Raw genomic sequence first — 26,607 nt, 5'->3', positions numbered from 1 at the left:
TTACATATGGGTTACAAAGATGGTTGTCATAGGTTGTCGAGTTCCTCCAGCTCCTCAGATGGCGGGCAGGAACCCTGGATGCAGTGCGCATTTCCCCTCTGTATCGCCACACTGAGGCGCTGGAAAAGAAAGCTTGCAGCTCTCGGGTCCCTTGTTGTTTCAATGAGCCTAGAACCCAGTTCCTTCAAAAAACTGGTAGCACTTTTACCCCAGGCGCCGAGTGTCTCAGAAGCGATGGGGACAAAATTGTAGTGGTGATCCAGTTCTCTATACTTACGGGATTTGGCTGCTTCCCTGTGGGTGGCAGCGCCACCTGGTTGTGCAACACTGAGGTTAATGTAGGTGTTAGCCAGGGTTGATACGCACGTGTAGTCCCATACCAACTGCTTGCCATTCTTCCAGGGGTTCACTGTGATACCATCCGGGCGACCAATAAGAGCATCAGAGTTACGGGGCGTTAGGTAACGGGGCTCTCTTTCAGCTGGGCATCCAGCTGTGGTGAGGCTCCTCTTGATGATGTCGTTAACTTCACTGTGCCTCGATTGCCATCCCCCTGTGCTTTGGCAGAGTAGGCCATGGTGGCCGTACCTGTCATCCACCACCTCGCCGCAAATACACCTATATCTGGTGTGGATTGGGGCAGCAAGGCGGAGGGCCACAACATTTCGGAGGGCGTGTGGTGTGAGACGCGTGCCAGTTGCCGACATTGGGGTTGCTAACAGGAAATCCCCTGCATGTGGTGCTGCTACTGCTGTGAGGCGAGCAATGTCGTGTTGTGTTGTTGCAGCACCCAGGCACTCTGCAGCAACTTGGTCTACAATGGGGCCATCCCAGTTGGATTGCTTGTGGGCTTTTGGGGATGGTGGCTGAGGTGATGGGCCTGCACGAGAGGCCCACTCTGTGGCACAGCGTGTAAAATTGGGATCATGCTCATATATATATATATATATATATATATATATATATATATATATATATATATATATATATATATATATATATATATATATATATATACAACTTTAGAACACTTTCCCACCAGGAGACTCGAACCCTAGCCAGCACAGAAGCCTTCCAGCAACTGGCATAACAGGTACGCCTTAACCCGCTCCACCACCTGCTCAGACCCTTAAAAGAGATGGTAATTTCGGAGTATTTAAATACCCCAAAGATCATCACCTCCCAAGAGCACTAGAGCAAGTGAGGGGTCATTTATACGTTTATTTCATCAAGTCCCTGTTAATATGGAAGAACACTGTGTCTATGAACTTAAGGCACAACTCTCCTAAACACGAGAGTGGAGTATACAACTTTAGAACACTTTCCCACCAGGAGACTCGAACCCTAGCCAGCACAGAAGCCTTCCAGCAACTGGCATAACAGGTACGCCTTAACCCGCTCCACCACCTGCTCAGACCCTTAAAAGAGATGGTAATTTCAGAGTATTTAAATACCCCAAAGATCATCACCTCCCAAGAGCACTAGAGCAAGTGAGGGGTCATTTATACGTTTATTTCATCAAGTCCCTGTTAATATGGGAGAACACTGTGTCTATGAACTTAAGGCACAACTCTCCTAAACACGAGAGTGAAGTATACAACTTTAGAACACTTTCCCACCAGGAGACTCGAACCCTAGCCAGCACAGAAGCCTTCCAGCAACTGGCATAACAGGTACGCCTTAACCCGCTCCACCACCTGCTCAGACCCTTAAAAGAGATGGTAATTTCGGAGTATTTAAATACCCCAAGAGAGTTGTTTTTAGTTGTGTTTGATAAAGGAAATACATTGAGCACGGGAAAATGTAATGCAATTGAATCTGTTGAAGAAAAGGAAGAACTATCCCTACATATAATGAGTAATTTAGGCAGAGAGATTGCAGAGATTGAAGCAATCGGATGAGATTGACGAATTGCAATTAGAACAGAGCCATACAAGAGATTAAAAACTCCAAAATACTTCACATGTGCGAAATCAAAATCGAAACCCTCCGTCAGTATTGGACCTGTACTTACAAATGAAAGTACATTCACAGTGACTGACAAACAAATGAGTAAAATCCTAAAAAAAAGGAGTATGAGGACATGTTTAGCACCCCAATAAAGAAAATGAAAGTGGAAGATTGGGACAATTTCTTTTTTTTTCGAAAGAGAGATCAGGAGACAGATCTCGAGTTTTATGGAAAACAATGATGTCCACAACCCAGGTCAACATAGATTTAGATCGGGAAGTTTATGTCTTTCGCAGCTACTCGACCATTATGACAAAATCATTGATGCATCAAAAGAAAAACAGACTGCAGATGAGGTATATACGTACAATGCACGTGCCATTCGTAATTGTGACCATGGAGTGATAGTCATAAAATGAGGTCAGTAGGAATAACAGGTAAAATTGGGCAACGGATATAACATTTTCAGTCATACCGAACGCAAAGTGTAACAGTCGGCCAAATAAAGTCGAGTCCAAGCACAGCTGAAAGCTCTGTACCTCAAGGCAATATCTTTGTCCAATGCATTTCCTTATTCTCATATCAGATATAGACAAAAATATAAGCCACACTTTCATGTAATTCTTTTGCAGATGACAGAAAAATCAACATGAAAATTATTTATGCAGAAGACACTGAAAAAATACAAGCTGATATTAATAGTTTTCGATTGGGCAGCAGAAAATATCATGATGATTAACAGTGATAAATCCCAGGTACTTAGGTATGGTAAAAATTAAGGCCTTACACAAAATACAAGGTACAAAACATAATTTGTCCTTAGTAGCAAAGCAACAAGTAAAGTATCAGGAAATATGGATGTCTGATGACTTAACACGTTTAGGGAACATAACCAAACAAATATAGCATCAGCTAGAAAAATAGTGGATTTTGAGAAATTTTTCGTAATTCATCCCCTGGTTCCCATTGCATCGCTTATAGCAATTATCCTGGTTTCCATTGCAATGCTCATTCTAATGACTTGTACTGTCCCGCCTTGAGAACTGCACTCTCAAGGCGGGACAAGAACTGCACTCTCAAGACACTCACTTCCCTCTTCAGAGCATTGGAGAATGCTGAAATAGAGGGATTACAGAGAACGTTTAAAGCTTATATAGACACGAAGACGCACCGAAATTATAAGGATTGTCTCAAAGTTTCAAAATGTACTCTCTAGAAAGGAGAAGAGAGAGAGGTGTCAGTACATGGCAAATACTGGAAAGACAGTTCTCATATTTACACAGTCAAATCGCAACATACAGGAGAGAACGATAAGAAAGGAAATGCAGAAAAGAGCCAGTAAAGGGTGAAGGCGCCATAGGCATAATCAGAGAACTCTGAAGGATCATCGGAGGTCAACGGTTGATCATTTCCATCCCAGCAAGTATAACGAATATTGCCGGAACAAAATTCGAAATCTTCAAAGCAGAAAAATGGACACTTTTCTTCAAGAAGTGCCAGACCAACGGAGCTGTAGTGGATATTTTGGCCTGCGGGCCACTCCAAGCAACAGTTTGTTTGACCAAGCTCTCACAAGTCAAGCCTGGTCTCGGGGCGTTCTTGGGGAGACCAACTCCTAAATCCTCATCCAGGTACACTCCAGGTACATGTGAAGGGAAGGTGAAGCTCTCATTAACACACATGAAGGGAAGGTGAAGCTCTCATTAACACACATGTAGTGAAGGTGAAGCTCTCATTAACACACATGAAGTGAAGGTGAAGCTCTCATCAACACACATGAAGTGAAGGTGAAGCTCTCATCAACACACATGAAGGGAAGGTAAAGCTCTCATCAACACACATGTAGGGAAGGTGAAGCTCTCATCAACACACATGAAGTGAAGGTGAAGCTCTCATCAACACACATGAAGGGAAGGTGAAGCTCTCATCAACACACATGAAGGGAAGGTGAAGCTCTCATTAACACACATGAAGGGAAGGAGAAGCTCTCATCAACACACATGAAGGGAAGGAGAAGCTCTCATCAACACACATGAAGGGAAGGTGAAGCTCTCATCAACACACATGAAGGGAAGGTGAAGCTCTCATCAACACACATGAAGTGAAGGTGAAGCTCTCATCAACACACATGAAGGGAAGGTGAAGCTCTCATCAACACACATGAAGGGAAGGTGAAGCTCTCATCAACACACATGAAGTGAAGGTGAAGCTCTCATCAACACACATGAAGGGAAGGTGAAGCTCTCATTAATACAGCCGAAGGAAAAGCAAAAATCGCCACTCCCGATCATTCGAACATTTATTACTCTGACAGCCGGTGAGGCACATCACACATATCTGACTGACGAGGTGGAACACATTTACACACCTGACAGGCGGAGTGCGATGCGCGTCAACACATCTGACTGCGGAGGAGTCAGGAGCCACCACACAGCCGCCCTTCCTCGTTTAGATATTCCTACTGGGTTTTCTCCTTTTGACTTTGGGATGAAATTGAGTTGAGATTGAGTTTGTGCTTTCTTCGGCAGCCAGATGACGTCATTTGGATAAAAGTTGGAGGGTCTGGATAAGATTGAGAATCTTGAATGTCTTCGTGTCTGAGGAAGAAGTTGTAGTGTGTATGTGTACTCACCTACAATACTTATATAAACATGCTCTTTTCAGTCTCTGCTCTTTAGCTCCTTAGTCCTCCCTCCCTTACATGCCTCTGTTGATTAAGTGCAAGAGTTTATGAAATATATATTATATATTATATATTATATATTATATATTATGAAATATATGAAATTGGGAAGAGTTTACAATATCCTAAGAGGTTTTTGGATTTCTCGTTTGTACAAGCCAAGCGTACGTTTTATAATCACGTCCCTAAGGCGAAACCAAAAATTATTAACTCATTGGTGGTACCTTATGCGAGTGGACTTGAAAAATTGTCTCTGATTTTTAAGAAACTTAATATAAATTTGGTGTTCACTAATAGTACGATCAAATCCAATTTAATAAAAAACTCCCCTGCCACAGCAGGTTGTGTGTATTCGATTCCCTGCAATGATTGTGATTCTGTGTACCTTGGACAAACAGGAAAGTCCTTACAATTGCGGTTGTCACAACATGCTTATAGTATTAGAACTGCCCAAACGTCTAATGCATTGTATCTACATACGAGTTTATGCGATCACAATATTAACTGGAATGGGGCAAAAAGCATTACCAATTGTGGGGATTTCGTGGAACGGAATTTGATTGAGTCTGCTCTAATCAGTCAGTGTCCAAATCTTCTTAATGTTAGTACTGGTATGTACAAACTTGATCCATTTTTAAGTTATAATATTGCACAACAGTTTAAGAAACAACTCTGATAGAGAGGCTTACAATGTCTCAATATAATTGTATATTCATATATTGTGTGTTCATGAGGCTTTTCTTTAATCTTTCATCCTTATTCTCTGACCGCTTAATCCTCTTTGACCATTCTAAGCTAAGCTATACCTGTTTTTGGTTAATTCTTTCCCTAGGGATGGGTTGGTCAGGTGCCGGCCTATATATCCTCCCCCTTCTCCCTTCTCCTTAGTCAGTCTGATGTTGACAAAGGCTTTAACAAGCCGAAACGTTCACCTCATTTCATATTTCTCTGTGGATTTTCCACATATATATATATATATATATATATATATATATATATATATATATATATATATATATATATATATATATATATATATATATATATATATATATATATATATATATATATATATATGTCGTACCTAGTAGCCAGAACGCACTTCTCAGCCTACTATGCAAGGCCCGATTTGCCTAATAAGCCAAGTTTTCCTGAATAAATATATTTTCTCTAATTTTTTTCTTATGAAATGATAAAGCTACCCATATCATTATGTATGAGGTTAATTTTTTGTTATTGGAGTTAAAATTAACGTAGATATATGACCGAACCTAACCAACCCGACCTAACCTAACCTAACCTATCTTTATTGGTTAGGTTAGGTTAGGTAGGTTAGGTAGTCGAAAAAACATTAATTCATGAAAACTTGGCTTATTAGACAAATCGGGCCTTGCATAGTAGGCTGAGAAGTGCGTTCTGGCTACTAGGTACGACATATATATATATATATGTCGTACCTAGTAGCCAGAACGTACTTCTGAGCCTACTATGCAAGGCCCAATTTGCCTAATAAGCCAAGTTTTCATGAATTAATTGTTTTTCGACTACCTAACCTACCTAACCTAACCTAACCTAACTTTTTCGGCTACCTAACCTAACCTAACCTATAAAGATAGGTTAGGTTAGGTTAGGTAGGGTTGGTTAGGTTCGGTCATATATCTACGTTAATTTTAACTCCAATAAAAAAAATTGACCTCATACATAATGAAATTGGTAGCTTTATCATTTCATAAGAAAAAAATTAGAGAAAATATATTAATTCAGGAAAACTTGGCTTATTAAGCAAATCGGGCCTTGCATAGTAGGCTGAGAAGTGCGTTCTGGCTACTAGGCACGACATATATATATATATATATATATATATATATATATATATATATATATATATATATATATATATATATATATATATATATATATTATATATATTATATATATATATTATATATATATATTATATATATATATATATATCTGTGTGTGATATTTATGTTTTAATTGTAGAATATGTGCTTCGTGTCTGGAGAATATTACATGGTAGACCTCGTGGAATGGAACTTCAGTGGTTCAGTGGAACTATACATTTGTGGTGAAGCCTTGTAGAGGAACTTTGAAAAGCAGCAACATTAAAAGGACAACAGGAATACCTACCTGATTTGAGGACCTATTGACGGATGGGCTTCATTGTGGGCCTCAGTAAGGTAAATACAGATGTAAATTGACGTCATTGCAGGGACGCCAGAGTGGGCTGCTTTTAGCCCAAATGAGCTACTTGTAGCCCAAACTTAAAGCCAGCTATGTATGTTTCGCTACTTACTACTCTTTTCGGCTTCTGTTAGGATAAGCTGACCTGTGTACTCTGAAAAGGAAATCAATCGTTAACAAAAATATTTTGTCTCGTTTTATAGTCAAATTCGTGTTTTTTATTTCTTCAGCTCGCGACTTCCAGCAACTCAAATCTGGCATCCCTACGTTGTTGTCCAAGAGAGTGCATGAATTCATATGATGTGAACGACGCAGTACAAGGTGAGAGCATTTAGTATTTTCTTGTGTGAATTCATTTATATGCGAGTTGCCTAGCCCAGAATGCGAGAGAGGGGCAAGAGATTGCTGGTGAAGAATTAAAGCAGCATTCTCCTTTACTGTATTTGCTGGAGCACTAGTATTATATAAGCGTGATGTTAGTTTGTGGAACCTGATGACAATATGCTATTGTTTCTTTATTCTTTGTGTTTTTTTAATAAATGTTTGTCTGTAGACACCTTGCCTTTGTACGTGTCCTGGTGAGGAATTTTTAGAGAGAGTGAGAAAGAAACAGTTGCAGATTGATAGGCACCAGATATAATATAAAGGGGAACTGTTAGGAGGTCTTCCAAATGCAAGGAGAGTGAGGGTAAGTCATAGTGGCTCAGTGGGGTGTGTACGCAGGACAAATAGGCCAGAGTTGACCCGATTCCCAAGATAAGGTGACGTTGAGCAACTTCTCCATACGTAAGACGAATACAGCGAGACTCTCCAGTGTGCACTCTATTGTCCTTTGATTGATTGATTGCAGAAGTAAAGGTTATTATATTATTTTATCAGGGGAGATTTCTGATAACTAGACAATAGTTATCCCCCCCCCCTCCCCCCGCCGATACCTAGTGGTGTTTATGGCAGAACAACAGTGAGAGTTTCTGAGTAATGGCACGAAGTAAGAGTGTTTTATGAACTGATTATTCTGTTTTGTTGTCAGTTTCTTGTGTAGAATATTAATAGCATATTTAAAGGTTATAACCCTTTACAAAAATGCCAACGTTAATGATTTCGATCAAAATTTGGAAAGGAGTGGTTGCAAAACCAACTTCTGAAAGAGTGGATAATAGGTGTTCCAGGTGATGATACAAGATCACGCTGTAAGTACTGTAAAACGGAAGTAAAAGGAAAATATCAGGACTTATAAAAATCACGTTCAGAGTAACAAGCACATCAATGCAAATCCTTTACATAAAAAAATAAATTCTTACTGCAATGTTCACACATGCTGAACATAAATCTTCAAAGCTGAGAGGAGCAATTACCACGCACTTGTTATCCTACACTAAGGAACTGCGACCGTCTAGTTGGTCTGTCCACAAACAATATTGATGACTGTATAATTTTGACAGATTTGAAGGAGCATCGCACAGTCTAGTAATATCATAGCGAATGGTTTGTGTCGCCATTTTGAGCAGGAGCTGATTAATGATGTAATTAATTGCTAGTACAATTATTTGATAGATGATTCTAACGACATTTCATTTCAGAAGTGATTATGAGTGGCCAATATTTACTGCAGTAAAAATCATTAAAATGTTGCGTGAACATATCTTGATCTGGTTCTGCTTAAAAATGTAATTCTGAGAGTATTGAAGAGAGAATTATTATCTTCGAATAGAAAAAGGACTTGAAGAGCCTTGTTGGAATAGAAACATGCAGAAACCCATAAATTGTTGTCTTACGTCTCTGTTAGACATGTTGAGTATAAACGGTAAATGAATCTCTCATGGTCGAACATATTCACTAAAATATGTGATAACTGTGAACAAGGCGGCTGTCTATTCAAAAGACAAGGCGGCTGTCTATTCAAACAGATGTCGGTCGAATAACTGAACAATGGCAAGTACTGAAGGCTCATTTTAAGAAACCTAGAGAAAGTGAGAGTTGCTACACGGTTCAAATTCTCTTTGATATGTATTCTGACCAATAAATCTTGCATTTCTACTTTTTATGCAACCCATACATAGTGAAATACAAAGAGTCGCACAAATTATTTGTAAAAAATCTTTGATAAAGAAAAGTTGCTTGATGATCTTCTGCTTATTAGATCAATTGGAAAGAAGATTGTGCTTCCTACCTTCAATTTTCACCTTCTCACTTGCAATATTATTGAATATTTGAACCTAAAGCGTTACCTGGGCTATCGCTTTAATGCAAAATTTTATGAATTAAGAACCAGTAAACTTATTACATTAAGTGAAAAATATAATTTGAGAGATCGATGTCAAAGTTTTATCTTATGTGTCTTTCAGGAGGTGAAGCAGAGGCAGCCTGATCATATTAAAGTTGGGGAAACATCTCTCCTCTGACCAAACAATATGTGCAGCCAAGCAAAGCTATCTCATCAATTTGTGACAACATGAAGTGCTTAGGTGCTTCACATGAAACAATAGCTAATGTTAAATACCAATTAGCAAAAATATATTAGATTGACTGGAATAATTAAACAGATACAAACTTCTCCTGGAAAAAAGTTCTCCAACTTAAAGATGCCGCCGCTGGTTCAAATCCATATGAAGACATGAGCAAATGTGCCACCAACTCTGTGTTTATTTTACCGCATTCAAATGCTGGAACAGAACAAGGATTCAGCTTGATGAACTACATAAAATTCACACTGAGAGATATAATAGAATTAAAACGGCTATATCTCATTTTGTTGTCAAATTCAGTTTATACATGATTTGAGAAATGTTGCAACTCTACGAACTTCCGTCCAAGGTATTGAATGACATCAGAACAATAACTAAATATAAAAAAGATCTTGAAGTTTCTTCTCAACTTGGACCATCTTAGATGATGATGTTTGGTTTTGCTTAATATAGAAATATAAAAGTAAGTACCATTATTATTCTTTATTTTATCATTAAATTTCAGTATCATTATTTATATTTTCATAAACCGTGATGCAGGATTATTAATACGTAAAATATATTTTAAAAAACAATTTTAGATGTACAACTGAAAATCTATATATTCCTAGATGTTTTCATGATATTTCTGGATGTTAAACTGAAAATTTAGTTCGCAACCCTAGGAATGTGTCAGGGCTTTGTCTTGGCCCCTCTGATACTTACCATACATATAAATGATTTAGACAGAGGACTGATTGCCCAGCTACGTAAATATGATACACCAATGCTGTTTCTGTCTTTACACAGCATTTTATTACAAGTTTTTACTTACTCTCTGAGCATATGAACACTATCTAAAACATGGAACTAATAATGCAAATTAGATCAAATTAGATTCATTAAAGACCTAGATAAATAGTGACCTTGAAATAGGGTTCTTGATTTATTGAACATATTGAAGAAAGTTTGGAGCTGCTTAACAGGCCCAAAAGTCCTTTTGAAGTTTTCTTTATGCAGATAATCTGATGTTGTTGCACAGATAAAGAAAACGTTTAGAGCTGAAGCAATACAGATAATGTATAGTGACATAATTCAGCAGCTGCAACTTTTAGATCTGAGGCAAATGTTAAATCCATGCAGTGCCTGCATGCTTTTTATGCAAGAATAACACTTATACACGACTTTTTTCTCGTGTAAAGTGTGTGTGCGTTTTCACCATTTGATTGACAGTAGAGAAGCGGGACCAAAGAGACAAAGCACAACACCCGCAAGCAGAACAAAGTGAGTATAACTTGGTGAGTGCGAATCACAACTCATGACGTTCGAACACTTCTCGAAAAATACTTCGCTGTTGACCTAACCTATGTCTTAATATACAGAATGTTCTAATATATAATAATATTAATTTATATTTGAGAAAATTCTTATCTTATACTAGCTGTACCCGGCCACGCGTTGCTGTGGCTCAACAACCCTCTCCCTGTCTCCCAGTACTTCTCACCATTCCCCCCTCTTCCCATTCCCATGTCCTCCCAACCATTCCTCATTCCCCCATCCCCCTCGTCCTCACAACCATTCCCTACTCGCCCGTCCCCTCGTCCTCCCCACCATTTCCTCCCTCCCCTATCCCTATGTCCTCCCCACCATCCACCACTCCACAATCCCCTCGTCAACCTAACCATTTCCCACTTCACAGTCCTCTCGTCCTCTCTACCGTCTCCCCACTCCCTTGTCCCCTCGTCCTCCCTACCATTTACCCCATCCCCCATCCTCTTATCCTCTCTTACTATCCCCCCAATTCCCTGTTCCCTTGTCCTCCCCCACCAATCTCCATTCCCCCTTCTCCTCGTCCCCACCATACCCAACTCCCCCGTCCCCTAGTCCTCCCCCACCATTACCCCCCTCCCCTGTCCCCTCGTCCTCCCCCCTGTCCCCTCGTCCTCCCCCCTGTCCCCCACTCCCGTTCGATCGTCCTTCCCGCCATTCCACACCTCTTCGTCCGATGCATTCCCAAATGATCTGATGTTTCCCTCAGAAAATTGGGACCATCAATTGATCTGAAATTCCCAACACTGAAATATAAGAAAAACAATTAAAAAACGATATGAAAAATAAAAAAAATAAACTATACCTACGAAATGAACGGTATGGTAAACAACACAACTGAATTCCAACGCAATGTAACACAAAATAATTAAATCAAAATGAAAATAATTAAAAAATCTATGAAAATTCAATTTATCAATGAAATCGAAAACATTGAAATGGAATCAAAACATATTTAGTGTAGCGTGAATTTCTCTTACGTGCAACAGATGGCGCCTTTTTTCTTTCTTAAATCATGTTTTTACCTGTCACAAGTGTGACATCTATACTTATACTCACGAAATGAACGAAATGGCAAACAACATCGCTCAATTCCAATGCAATGTCACACAAAATAATTAAATCAAAATGAAAATAAATCGAAATGTATGAAAATTTAATGTCAATGCAATTGAAAACATTGCATTGAAATTGTAACATATTTAGTATAGCGTGTGTGGCTCATACGTACAACAGATGGCGCTGTTTCTTAAAAAAACATTTTTACCTGTCACAGGTGCGGCATCTATACTTATACTTACGAAATGAACGGTATGGTAAACAGCACAGTTCAATTCCGACACAATGTCACACAAAATAATTCAATAAAAATTAAAATAAATCGAAATCAAGGAAAATTAAATTTATCCGTGCAATCAGAAACATTGAGATGGAATTCGTAACATATATATTATAGAGGGTGGTTTGCAATTACGTGCAACAGATGGCGCTGTTAAAAAAAAACAGGTTTTTACCTGTCACAGGTGTGGCATCTATATAGTAGGTATACACAAACACGCGTATATTTGAATGGAACGTTGTGTCAGAAATTAAAAGCAATCGGTGAAGAACTTTGGGAGATTAAAGCGTGTGTTGCTCCTACGACCAACAGATGGCACTGTTTTTTTTTAAATATGTTTTTCCTATCACAGGTAAGGCATGTATATAGTAAGAATATAAAAACACGCGCCTATTCGAATGCAACATCGTGTCAAAATTTCAAAGCAATCGGTGAAGAGGTTTCGATGATTTGTCTCACATGAAAAACTCCCGAAAATCACAGTTTTTTTTTTTTTAAATGCGTGTTTTTTTCCCGTCACAGACTTAACATCAATATAGTATGTATATAAAAACCCGCTCGGATGCGAATGGAACATTGTGTAAAATTTTCAAGGCAATCGGTGAAGAACTTTCGGAGATTAACGATTTTGAACAAACGAACATTTCCATTTGTATTTATATAGATGAGCAGCATGTTTAAGGTGATGCATTCGTCTTTGGGGTCGGCTGCGGGATGGTATGAACACCGCCTGAGGACGGATCGTATAAATGGTGTTCATCATTCATAAACAAGGGATTTGGTGACTGGAGTAATGAGCATTTGGTCACTGTTCATGAGAACAGGCTGACCCAGTGAGCCGGTCGGCCGAGCGGACAGTACGCTGGACTTGTGATCCTGTGGTCCTGGGTTCGATCCCAGGCGCCAGCGAGAAACAATGGGCAGAGTTTCTTTCACCCTATGCCCCTGCTACCTAGCAGTAAAATAGGTACCTGGGTGTTAGTCAGCTGACACGGGCTGCTTCCTGGGGGTGGAGGCCTGGTCGAGGACCGGGCCGCGGGGACACTAAAAAAGCCCCGAAATCATCTCAAGATAACCTCTAGATGACCCATTATGCAACCCTTTCTTAGGCTAGCCTCATTAGAGGTGCGGCCGCTCCCCGAAATGCATTCATCCACTTTAACATCCTGTCCAATAAAAATAAGTTTGCTTTCATATATAAAAAAATAATAATATTATACAATAAAATTCAATGTATAACCGGGGTTAAGTTAGGTTCTGTTGACGATTGTTTGTGCTTGTAGTGCGTGGGTGACGGACTGTGCTTGTAGTGCGTGGGTGACGGACTGTGCTTGTAGTGCGTGGGTGACGGACTGTGCTTGTAGTGCGTGGGTGACGGACTGTGCTTGTAGTGCATGGGTGACGGACTGTGCTTCTTGTGCGTGGGTGACGGACTGTGCTTCTTGTGCGTGGGTGACGGACTGTGCTTGTAGTGCGTGGGTGACGGACTGTGCTTGTAGTGCGTGGGTGACGGACTGTGCTTGTAGTGCGTGGGTGACGGACTGTGCTTGTAGTGCGTGGGTGACGGACTGTGCTTCTTGTGCGTGGGTGACGGACTGTGCTTGTAGTGCGTGGGTGACGGACTGTGCTTGTAGTGCGTGGGTGACGGACTGTGCTTGTAGTGCGTGGGTGACGGACTGTGCTTCTTGTGCGAGGGTGACGGACTGTGCTTGTAGTGCGTGGGTGACGGACTGTGCTTGTAGTGCGTGGGTGACGGACTGTGCTTGTAGTGCGTGGGTGACGGACTGTGCTTGTAGTGCGTGGGTGACGGACTGTGCATGTAGTACGTGGGTGACGGACTGTGCATGTAGTACGTGGGTGACGGACTGTGCTTGTAGTACGTGGGTGACGAACTGTGCTTGTAGTACGTGGGTGACGGACTGTGCTTGTAGTACGTGGGTGACGAACTGTGCTTGTAGTACGTGGGTGACGGACTGTGCATGTAGTACGTGGGTGACGAACTGTGCTTGTAGTACGTGGGTGACGAACTGTGCATGTAGTACGTGGGTGACGGACTGTGCATGTAGTACGTGGGTGACGGACTGTGCTTGTAGTACGTGGGTGACGGACTGTGCTTGTAGTACGTGGGTGACGAACTGTGCATGTAGTACGTGGGTGACAGACTGTGCATGTAGTACGTGGGTGACGGACTGTGCATGTAGTACGTGGGTGACGGACTGTGCATGTAGCACGTGGGTGACGGACTGTGCTTGTAGTGCGTGGGTGACGGACTGTGCTTGAAGTGCGTGGGTGACGGACTGTGCTTGTAGTGCGTGGGTGACGGACTGTGCTTGTAGTGCGTGGGTGACGGACTGTGCTTGTAGTGCGTGGGTGACGGACTGTGCTTGTAGTGCATGGGTGACGGACTGTGCTTGTAGTGCGTGGGTGACGGACTGTGCTTGTAGTGCGTGGGTGACGGACTGTGCTTGTAGTGCATGGGTGACGGACTGTGCTTCTTGTGCGTGGGTGACGGACTGTGCTTCTTGTGCGTGGGTGACGGACTGTGCTTGTAGTGCGTGGGTGACGGACTGTGCTTGTAGTGCGTGGGTGACGGACTGTGCTTGTAGTGCGTGGGTGACGGACTGTGCTTGTAGTGCGTGGGTGACGGACTGTGCTTCTTGTGCGTGGGTGACGGACTGTGCTTGTAGTGCGTGGGTGACGGACTGTGCTTGTAGTGCGTGGGTGACGGACTGTGCTTGTAGTGCGTGGGTGACGGACTGTGCTTCTTGTGCGTGGGTGACGGACTGTGCTTGTAGTGCGTGGGTGACGGACTGTGCTTGTAGTGCGTGGGTGACGGACTGTGCTTGTAGTGCGTGGGTGACGGACTGTGCTTGTAGTGCATGGGTGACGGACTGTGCTTCTTGTGCGTGGGTGACGGACTGTGCTTCTTGTGCGTGGGTGACGGACTGTGCTTGTAGTGCGTGGGTGACGGACTGTGCTTGTAGTGCGTGGGTGACGGACTGTGCTTGTAGTGCGTGGGTGACGGACTGTGCTTGTTGTGCGTGGGTGACGGACTGTGCTTCTTGTGCGTGGGTGACGGACTGTGCTTGTAGTGCGTGGGTGACGGACTGTGCTTGTAGTGCGTGGGTGACGGACTGTGCTTGTAGTGCGTGGGTGACGGACTGTGCTTCTTGTGCGAGGGTGACGGACTGTGCTTGTAGTGCGTGGGTGACGGACTGTGCTTGTAGTGCGTGGGTGACGGACTGTGCTTGTAGTGCGTGGGTGACGGACTGTGCTTGTAGTGCGTGGGTGACGGACTGTGCATGTAGTACGTGGGTGACGGACTGTGCATGTAGTACGTGGGTGACGGACTGTGCTTGTAGTACGTGGGTGACGAACTGTGCTTGTAGTACGTGGGTGACGGACTGTGCTTGTAGTACGTGGGTGACGAACTGTGCTTGTAGTACGTGGGTGACGGACTGTGCATGTAGTACGTGGGTGACGAACTGTGCTTGTAGTACGTGGGTGACGAACTGTGCATGTAGTACGTGGGTGACGGACTGTGCATGTAGTACGTGGGTGACGGACTGTGCTTGTAGTACGTGGGTGACGGACTGTGCTTGTAGTACGTGGGTGACGAACTGTGCATGTAGTACGTGGGTGACAGACTGTGCATGTAGTACGTGGGTGACGGACTGTGCATGTAGTACGTGGGTGACGGACTGTGCATGTAGTACGTGGGTGACGGACTGTGCTTGTAGTGCGTGGGTGACGGACTGTGCTTGTAGTGCGTGGGTGACGGACTGTGCTTGTAGTGCGTGGGTGACGGACTGTGCTTGTAGTGCGTGGGTGACGGACTGTGCTTGTAGTGCGTGGGTGACGGACTGTGCTTGTAGTGCATGGGTGACGGACTGTGCTTGTAGTGCGTGGGTGACGGACTGTGCTTGTAGTGCGTGGGTGACGGACTGTGCTTGTAGTGCATGGGTGACGGACTGTGCTTCTTGTGCGTGGGTGACGGACTGTGCTTCTTGTGCGTGGGTGACGGACTGTGCTTGTAGTGCGTGGGTGACGGACTGTGCTTGTAGTGCGTGGGTGACGGACTGTGCTTGTAGTGCGTGGGTGACGGACTGTGCTTGTAGTGCGTGGGTGACGGACTGTGCTTCTTGTGCGTGGGTGACGGACTGTGCTTGTAGTGCGTGGGTGACGGACTGTGCTTGTAGTGCGTGGGTGACGGACTGTGCTTGTAGTGCGTGGGTGACGGACTGTGCTTGTTGTGCGAGGGTGACGGACTGTGCTTGTAGTGCGTGGGTGACGGACTGTGCTTGTAGTGCGTGGGTGACGGACTGTGCTTGTAGTGCGTGGGTGACGGACTGTGCTTGTAGTGCGTGGGTGACGGACTGTGCATGTAGTACGTGGGTGACGGACTGTGCATGTAGTACGTGGGTGACGGACTGTGCTTGTAGTACGTGGGTGACGAACTGTGCTTGTAGTACGTGGGTGACGGACTGTGCTTGTAGTACGTGGGTGACGAACTGTGCTTGTAGTACGTGGGTGACGGACTGTGCATGTAGTACGTGGGTGACGAACTGTGCTTGAAGTACGTGGGTGACGAACTGTGCATGTAGTACGTGGGTGACGGACTGTGCATGTAGTACGTGGGTGACGGACTGTGCTTGTAGTACGTGGGTGACGGACTGTGCTTGTAGTACGTGGGTGACGAACTGTGCATGTAGTACGTGGGTGACAGACTGTGCATGTAGTACGTGGGTGACGGACTGTGCATGTAGTACGTGGGTGACGGACTGTGCATGTAGTACGTGGGTGACGGACTGTGCTTGTAGTGCGTGGGTGACGGACTGTGCTTGAAGTGCGTGGGTGACGGACTGTGCTTGTAGTGCGTGGGTGACGGACTGTGCTTGTAGTGCGTGGGTGACGGACTGTGCTTGTAGTGCGTGGGTGACGGACTGTGCTTGTAGTGCATGGGTGACGGACTGTGCTTGTAGTGCGTGGGTGACGGACTGTGCTTGTAGTGCGTGGGTGACGGACTGTGCTTGTAGTGCATGGGTGACGGACTGTGCTTGTAGTGCATGGGTGACGGACTGTGCTTGTAGTGCGTGGGTGACGGACTGTGCTTGTAGTGCGTGGGTGACGGACTGTGCTTGTAGTGCATGGGTGACGGACTGTGCTTCTTGTGCGTGGGTGACGGACTGTGCTTGTAGTGCATGGGTGACGGACTGTGCTTGTAGTGCATGGGTGACGGACTGTGCTTGTAGTGCATGGGTGACGGACTGTGCTTGTAGTGCGTGGGTGACGGACTGTGCTTGTAGTGCGTGGGTGACGGACTGTGCTTGTAGTGCATGGGTGACGGACTGTGCTTCTTGTGCGTGGGTGACGGACTGTGCTTGTAGTGCATGGGTGACGGACTGTGCTTGTAGTGCGTGGGTGACGGACTGTGCTTGTAGTGCGTGGGTGACGGACTGTGCTTGTAGTGCGTGGGTGACGGACTGTGCTTGTAGTGCATGGGTGACGGACTGTGCTTGTAGTGCGTGGGTGACGGACTGTGCTTGTAGTACGTGGGTGACGGACTGTGCTTGTAGTACGTGGGTGACGGACTGTGCTTGTAGTACGTGGGTGACGGACTGTGCTTGTAGGGCGTGGGTGACGGACTGTGCTTGTAGTACGTGGGTGACGGACTGTGCATGTAGGGCGTGAGTGACGCGTACGGACTTGCGGCTCGAACAGAGGTCGTCATTGGTACACTGCACGAGAAAACTACATACGTCATCCGTTGTGATTCGTGTGTAAACTGTTGTTTACGAACCGTGAGGTTTGGTGGCTGGATTAACGAGCGTCTGGTTTTTGTTGATGACGACGGGCTGCACTATGAATGTTACAGGAAGTGAATCACCTTAAATGTTCTACCAGACTGTGGTAGATAACAAAAATATATATGATGTTCTTTTTCTTTTCTGTTTCTTGAAGGGGGAAAAAAAAAGGGAAGGGGGTGGTAGGAGAAAAGCACACAGAAACTGTATTGGAGGGGACCTACATTCCCTCCAATGCGTTATGTGTGGTTTCCTGCGAGGCTATGGGTCCCCCTTCTCCCAGCCACAGGTGGTACTCCCTTCCCTTTTCGAAAAAAAAAAAAAAAAAAAAAAAATCTTTTTGTATTGTGCAATATATATCTATATTTTCTTAAATATGAATTTGGATTATTATTTTTACATATTATAAATTGGTTTATGTTTAGAGATTGCTAAGATGTTTTGGATACGTGGCCAATTATTTGCATGTAAAGTTGTTGGCTTAAGTATATTGAGAAGAATACATTAGGAAGTAAGATAACCACTATTAAAATAAATAACGTTAGAATTAATTAATCTTGAATAATGTGAAATTTTTTCCATGTACATATAAGAGTGCGACGGATAGCCTAGATTTTGATGATTTTGATGATAAGCGTGTGGTAAAGGCTTAAGATGGTGAAGCACCAACCTTACGGCACCAGGAATGAGACGCTGTGAGTGACGCCAGAGACATGAGTGAGAGTGAGCAGGTTACAGCTCTCACGGGCCGGCCCCGCCCTTGGCTTGAGGAAACAACCAACAGAAACCATGAAAAAAATATAGGTGGGACGGGTGGCAAGTCTCTCCCTAGCTCACAAAACAGTAAACGAAGCGGGTTAGCCGCGACGGTAAGATTTAGACTGGCAGACAAATTCATCCATGAATATGCAGATTGCTTTGATGACCAGAACACAAAGAGCGTGAGAAAATGCATGTATTCTCTCTCTTGTCTTCTCTCTCTCTCTCTCTCTCTCTCTCTCTCTCTCTCTCTCTCTCTCTCTCTCTCTCTCTCTCTCTCTCTCTCTCTCTCTCTCTCTCTCTCTCTCTCTCTCTCTCTCTCTCTCTCTCTCTCTCTCTCTCTCTCTCTCTCTCTCTCTCTCTCTCTCTTTCTTTCTTATTTTTATTTTTTTTCCTTTCCCTAGTTGCAACTGTCTGTTTCCTGTGTCTGTCTCACGGTCTGTCAGTTTCTCTTTATATACATATATATATATATATATATATATATATATATATATATATATATATATATATATATATATATATATATATATATATATATATATATATATAATTAATCGGGCCTTGCATAGTAGTAGGCCGAGAAGTGCGTTCTGGCTACTAGGTACGACATATATATATATATATATATATATATATATATATATATATATATATATATATATATATATATATATATATATATATATATATATATATCTTTCTTGTAAACATATGTTGTTAAATATGACCGAAAAGTAGGATGAATAATTTTAACACAAATTTTCTCAATATTTCTTATGTTTTTTTTACTGTCAATGGTAATTGAAAAATCAATTCTCCAAAATTCATTTTTATTTCTAGTCTGATGCGATGCCTGAAGGAGTTTCGAAATTACCTATTACATTTCCAAAGACTTTAGTTTACACACACAACTGTAACCTGTAAACACGCCATTTGCAACGGCTTGCTGACTCCTTATGTACCTTGTGCTTTCAGCCTGAAGTCTCCAAAGGAATTTGTTGACTTACTGCGAGGAACACGGGCCACAGGGATAAGAGCCTCATTGGACGTAGAATCCCTGTTTCCCAACGTACCTGTGGATGAAACAATCGGAATGATAGCGGACAGAGTGTATCTTGATCCGGCCTGTACTCCTCTTGACATACCAGAAAACATTCTAAGGAAACTACTCCAAGCTTGTACTAAAGAGGCACCCTTCTTGAGCCCTGATGAGCACATGTATAAACAAGTAGATGGGGTCGCCATGGGTTCTCCCCTAGGTGTCCTGTTTGCGAACTTCTACATGGGTACCATCGAACAGAAGGTCTTAGTTGAGATGAACTTGAAACCTGCCATATACTGCAGGTATGTTGACGACATTTTAACACAGGTACCTGATGTCAGACATCTGCAGGAGCTGAAGGAGGCATTTGAGTGGAATTCTGTGTTGAGTTTCACTTACGAGATGGAGAAGGATGAGAAGCTGCCCTTTCTAGATGTAACAGTCATAGAAAGGAGCGGAGGTTTCCACACTGCAGTCTACACTAAGGAAACAAACATAGGAATGTGCCTCAATGCCAACAGCGACTGCCCAGACAGATACAAGAGTAGTGTTGTCAATGCTTACGTCGACCGTGTTCTCAGCCACAGCTCAGGATGGAAGCCAGTCGATGAAGAACTCTGTAGGGTAAGGCAGGTCCTAGTCAACAACTACTTCTCCAATGGTTTCGTCGAAAACATCATAAAAAGAAAGGTGAAACGCCATGGAACCTCTGAAGAGTCAACTAACACAACACTTGTACCCCTATTAGACTATTTTACAGGAAATTCTTTTTGACAGCTCATAAAACGGAGGAAAGGGTCCTGAAAGATATTGTTAACAGGAACGTTATCCCTACAGACGAAAATCAGAAGATACAATTGACGATTTACTATAAAACCAAGAAAACCACCAACTTACTCATGAGAAACTCTCCAGACACAAAGCAGAACGCTTTAAAAGAGACCAATGTCGTCTTTGCCTTCAAATGCCCACTTGGGGACTGTAAGCCTCAAAGAATTCAGTATATAGGCAAGACAACAACATCTCTTTCAAGGCGATTAACAATGCATAAACAACAGGGCTCCATCAAGGAACATATAATCTCTCACAACCAGACCATCACCAGAGAAGTCTTAACAAAAAACATGGAAATCATCGATAGATACAGCGATAGCAGGCGGCTTGATATCTGCGAGGCACTACACATTAAGAAGTCGACACCAGCAATCAACAGCCAATTAATGCACAATTATATTCTACCCACTTCAAGACTCTGCACCAATATAGAAGCATCAAGAAATATGGGCCAATGCTTAAAAAGAGCCCTGAAGCTAGGTCTGCAGTTAGGGAAGTTGCCATGGAAGTAGTTTCTTCTCAGGAAGCATCCAAATGTACTAGCCAGCTGATAGAGCGGAAAGGAGCAATATTAATAGTAGGTATTAAGGAGCAAACAGGGACCGGTCCAGTGGACAGGAGAGACAAAGAAAAAAATGAAGTTAATGAGATCCTTAAAGACAGGACTGACCAAAATATTGAGAAGGTTTTCAGGATCAAACGGTACAACAAAGACAGAGACCGACTGATAAAGGTGATATTCACAAGTGAGAGAACAAAAGAGGACATGTTAGCAACGAAGAGCGGACTAGCAAATGTACAAAAGTTAAAAAAAGTATTCCTTCAGAGGGATATGACAAGGGACAAGAGAGAGGGCAACAGCCGCAAGGAGGGAGTGCAGGGGAAGAGAGAAAGGAATCAGGGAGCCACAACCCTGAGCCCTACAATCGCAGAGGGGAGTAGGGGAACCCTCCACAAGGAGCTCAACAGACACAGTGAGAGAATCTCCTCCCCCATCCTCCACCCAATAGATGCCCTACCTGCCCAAAGTGCCTGGTGCCCAAAGTGCCCACCCTGGGTGTCCTCCACCCAATCCCCCCCTCCCCAGGATCTCCCATCTCCCCCACCCTCCCAAACCCTCCCTAATCCTCCATACCCTCCCTTCTCCCCCACCCCCAAGCCCTCCATCCTCCGCCCTCAAAAAACTCTCCAGTATCCCCCACCCGCCTGAGCCCTTCCTTCTCCCCCACTCACCTAAGCCCTCCCTTCTTCCTCAACCCACTCAGCACTCCCTTTCCCCCAACCTCACCCCAAAGACCTCCTCTCTGTTATGCCCCCCCCCCAAGCTCTCCATTCCTTCCCATCTCAACAAACTTCCCTGCACCCACACCCCTCCAAGGCTCCTCTTCTCCCACACTCCCCAAAGCCTCCCCCTCTCACCCACTTCCCCAAGCCTCCCCTCTCTCCCACCCCCCAAGCCTCCTCCACCCCCCACCCCAAGCTCTCTAATCTCCTCAACCCCTCCCCCCAACACCTCCCTCCCTGTACCGGATCCTCCCAGCCCCCGCACAACCCAGATCCCCCAGGTCCCCCTTCATAGGCCCTCCCATCCAGGTGACAAAGATTAAGCAAGAAAGAAAAGGCTGAGCGGACTGCCTTTTCTTGGACTGTCGGAAAGCTTTTGACACAGTACCCGATAAAAGGCTGGTACATAAGCGGGAGAGACAGGCAGGAGTAAGTGGTAAGGTACTCCAGTGGATAAGGGTGTACCTAAGCCATAGAAAGCAGAGAGTTACAGTGAGGGGTGAGACTTGCGTGAAGTCACCAGTGGAATCCCCCAGGGCTCTGTACTCGGACCTATACCGTTTCTTATATATGTAAATTATCTCCCAGAGGGTACAAACTCATTCCTCGCAATGTTTGCTGACGACACCAAAATTATGAAAAGGATTAACACAGAGGAGGACTAATTTAAGCTTCAAGAAGACCTGGACAAACTGAAGGAATGGTCGAATAAATGGTTATTAGAGTTTAACCCAAGCAAATGTGATGTAATGAAGATAGGTGTAGGGAACAGGAAGCCAGATATAAGGTATCATTTTGGAGATGAAATTCTTCAAGAGAGAGAGTGAGAGAGAGAGAGAGAGAGAGAGAAAGACTTAGGGTTTGATATCACGAAAGACCCTGAAGCCCATATCAAAAGAATAACTTCAGCCGTATATGCCAGGTGGGCCAACATAAGAACGTCCTTTAGAAACTTGTGTAAGGTATCATTTTGAACTTTGTATTCCACATATGTCAGACCAATCCAGGAGTAAGGAGTTTCAGCATGGAGTCCGTATCTAGTCAAGCATAAGCCTAAACTGGAAGAGGATCAAAGATAGGCCACTAGACTAGTACCCGAACTGAGAGGTATGAGCTACGATGAGAGACTACGGGGATTAAACCTCACGTCGCTGGAAGACAGAAGAATTATGGGGGACATGATCACCACATACAAGATTCTCAAAGGAATTGACAGGGTAGACAAAGACAGGCTATTTAACACAAGGGGCACAAGCACTAGGGTACACAGGTGGAAATTGAGTGCCCAAATGAGCCACAGAGACATTAGAAAGAACTTTTTAGTGTCAGAATAGTTGACAAATGGAATACATTAGGAAGTGATATGGTGGGGACCACATCACTTCCTAATGCACATCAAAAACGGTTTAGACACGACTCACAACAGTTGATGTTCGAACACTTCCTGAACAAGTGCTTCACTGACGAATTTTGTTCGAACCATAACGCTATAAATGCTTCACCCACGTACTACAAATACAAATAATCGCCAACAGAACCTAAACACCTAACCTAACCTAACCTATGCCTAAATATGCACAATATGCTAATATATCACCATTTTAATTTATGTTTGAGAAAATTCCTATTTTGAATAAAAAACATGGTAAAATTTATGAATGCGTCTTTGGGGTCGACCGCTGGATGGAATGGACTTGGTCTGAGGACGGGTTGGGAAAGCTTGTGAGCAGCTGCATCGCGTTACCAAAGGGGACAAGGAATGCGGCCATTTTATCCCCTTCTCATGACATGCGGTAAGGTAACCCAACATAGATCGTACAGCTTTGATTAAGCCATTGTTCCCCATAATTAATTAATCTTCATACTCTTCAAGCATCGTACCATCACGGGTCAAGCTAGGCTCCACAATTTACTAATGGCTACTCCTATATATTTAGATGCTAAAGTTTTATTGCATAGTGCTAGGGCGCTGTCATCAAGGTTCCCTGATGTCTCATTATTATGCAGAGAGCATTGTGTTATGTGGAGCCATGAAGAGGACGGTGATCAGGCGTGTTGGTGTGCTCTTCTCTTACCAAGATTGATCTCCATGTACAGGCAGTGGCGCCACGTCATACTTAATGACGTCTACCGAAGCTCTGTAAGAGGTCTGCTTGGCGCTGATGGCACACACTGAAACCTTAAACAATATAGCTGAGAATTTAGACAAGATGCTGACAATAAAATTATAAATATCATGCCTTAAGGATAAACATGTAAGCCTCGAAGATAACATCTTATAACTTAACCTTTTCTTCAATAAAATTCTTTTTGCAAATGGGCTATTTAAAGAAGGGCAAGAAAAATCTAACTTGTCCTGTGATGAAAAGACACTCCATGGTAAAGCAGAGTCGTCCAAGAAGGGTTTAAATCCCTGTTATAATTAAAAATACATGTCAATCACTAGCAACAGACGAGGAGGACTTGCATGGGTGGCAAACTGAGGGCGATTAAATGATTATTAGTTATCTGGAAGTTTATAACTTTTACACCGGTGAGTACAGGAACAGGCGACGCCTGACTCCTGTTAGCAGGCTGAGACCTTTTCCTTCCCATATTCCTTGGTACATTTTGCACATTAGTTTTCCCTCGAACGCGATCCGTCAATCGGTAACAACCAGATAACCATTTAGTGCCGGGTAAACAGAGGCGAACAGTTAAAAATTGTTACTCAGACAAAACTCCAGGATGGCCAGGAATCGAATCTAGACAGATGGCCCGCGCCACTGCGCCACCGGGCGGGTAGAACTCAACAACATTGCAAACGTTGCTTTTGTCCAAGTGCAGAAGTTGAATTTTGACGAGGCTAGTAAAGGTGAAATTAAACAAAACTGAGTCCAAAGTGATGCTGTTGAAGCCTTTTAATTTCAATTTCCAACTGTGTGGAACACAAAATATTGTTGAACAAGGACTTCGGTCTGAACTCTAACGACTCGATTAAAGTCTTCCTGTTTACAGGAAAGTGTGGCATTGACAAGCGCAGGCATCATTCCTTGAATAAGAACCACGTGTTGAGCTGGGACGAACTGTTCCTCAAATTCAACGATGCCTGCCCCAGCAGACATGCTGAAACTTACCCTCCCTCCTTTTGTACAGGAGCCGGAGGCTGAGCGGACAGAACACTGGACGCGTGACCCTATGGTCCCGGGTTCGATCCCGGGCGCCGGAAAGAAATAATTGGGCAGACTTTCTTTCACCCTGATGCCATTATTACCTAGCAGTAAATAGATACCTGGGAGTTAGTCAGTTGTCACGGGCTGCTTCCTGGGGGTGGAGGCCTGGTCGAGGACCGGGCCGCAGGGACACTAAGCCCCGAAATCATCTCAAGATAACTTCAAGATATACCTGAGCACCGCTCAAACACCTCTTATGACACCCTTAGACGCCCTGTGCTGCACCCAGACAGTCTGTGTCACCCACGAGACCCTGTGGTGCTCCAGACAGTCTGTGTCACCCACGAGACCCTGTGGTGCTCCAGACAGTCTGTGTCACCCACGAGACCCAGTGGTGCTCCAGACAGTCTGTGTCACCCACGAGACCCTGTGGTGCTCCAGACAGTCTGTGTCACCCACGAGACCCTGAGGTGCTCCAGACAGTCTGTGTCACCCACGAGACCCTGAGGTGCTCCAGACAGTCTGTGTCACCCACGAGACCCTGAGGTGCTCCAGACAGTCTGTGTCACCCACGAGACCCTGTGGTGCTCCAGACAGTCTGTGTCACCCACGAGACCCTGTGGTGCTCCAGACAGTCTGTGTCACCCACGAGACCCTGTGGTGCTCCAGACAGTCTGTGTCACCCACGAGACCCTGAGGTGCTCCAGACAGTCTGTGTCACTCACGAGACCCTGTGGTGCTCCAGACAGTCTGTGTCACCCACGAGACCCTGAGGTGCTCCAGACAGTCTGTGTCACCCACGAGACCCTGTGGTGCTCCAGACAGTCTGTGTCACCCACGAGACCCTGTGGTGCACCCAGACATCCTGTGCTAACCCAGACATTCTGTGCTTCCCCAGGCATCCTGTGCTCCCCCAGACAATCTGTGCTATCATAGACATTCTGTGCTCCCCAGACATTCTGTGCTCCCCCAAACATTCTGTGCTACCCCAGACATCCTGTGCTCCCCAGACATTCTGTGCTACCCCAGACATCCTGTGCTCCCCCAGAGGTTCTGTGCTATCCCAGACATCCTGTGTTCCCCCAGACATTCTGTGCTACCCCAGACATCCTGTGCTATCACGGACATCTTGTGCTCCCCCAGACATCCTGTGCTCCCCCAGACATCCTGTGCTCCCCAGACATCCTGTGCTGCACCAGACATCCTGTGCTATCCCAGACATCCTATGCTTCCCCAGACATCCTGTGCTATCCCAGACGTCCTATGCTTCCCTGTTACGAATCTCACTAGGATTCTGTCATTACTCTTGATTCTCATATTACTTTATTGTCTTGTTCTTTAATATAGCATCTAGTTGTATGATATAAGATTTTGTATGTTATATATGTATATATTATAGCATGCAGTAGTGTGCCTGAGTTACATTATATTGTGTGAGGCTTTTGGTGTTAATTTCTCATGTAGTTTCTCCGTGTGGGCGGTTGACCATATTTGGATATGGCCAGTGTGGGAACATTGTTGTCAATCGAGTGTTATAGTTGTACATTGATTATTCCCATATTTGGTTTCTGTATTATTGTATGGAATGTTGTACCAGTGTTTACTACTCTTTAGTTTACTAATGTTTTGAATATTAGTGCTGCGTTTTATTATTAGATTTTCCACAATGTTTTGTGTGGACGGTTAGTTGATTTTTTGGTAGACGCTTGGCCTGCGGTCCAAGGCGTGGGCAGAAGCGTGGCGGCTGCTGTCGAGAGGAGACATGCTTTAAGTTAAGTC

At 44.1% G+C, this 26,607-nt stretch overlaps 1 protein-coding gene across 1 annotated transcript; it reads right to left on the bottom strand.

Moving 5' to 3' along the window:
• Nucleotides 1-2,958: 2,958 nt before the first annotated feature.
• Nucleotides 2,959-24,780, bottom strand: LOC138368472 (uncharacterized). The gene is made up of 4 exons (XM_069330990.1): nt 24,646-24,780; nt 13,250-17,688; nt 4,319-4,512; nt 2,959-3,065 (listed from the first exon to the last, which is right to left on the bottom strand). Exons 1-4 carry the CDS (start codon nt 24,778-24,780, stop codon nt 2,959-2,961), a joined length of 4,875 nt encoding a protein of 1,624 aa, XP_069187091.1.
• Nucleotides 24,781-26,607: the final 1,827 nt, after the last annotated feature.

Source organism: Procambarus clarkii, chromosome 25 (genome assembly GCF_040958095.1).
Source record: "Procambarus clarkii isolate CNS0578487 chromosome 25, FALCON_Pclarkii_2.0, whole genome shotgun sequence".
In the NCBI taxonomy this organism is placed as follows: domain Eukaryota; kingdom Metazoa; phylum Arthropoda; class Malacostraca; order Decapoda; family Cambaridae; genus Procambarus; species Procambarus clarkii.
This window is presented reverse-complemented; position numbering and strand designations above follow the sequence as displayed.

Bases quoted from the DNA above. Each gene is read 5' to 3' on its own strand.
- LOC138368472 (XM_069330990.1), bottom strand. From the start codon at position 24,780: ATGTCTGCTGGGGCAGGCATCGTTGAATTTGAGGAACAGTTCGTCCCA. The intron at 17,689-24,645 runs GTTAGAGTTCAG...TTTCTCGTGCAG, and splicing joins AGGAAGACTTTAATCGAGTC to TGTACCAATGACGACCTCTG. The intron at 4,513-13,249 runs GTCCGTCACCCA...AATCTTATCCAG, and splicing joins ACCCACGCACTACAAGCACA to ACCCTCCAACTTTTATCCAA.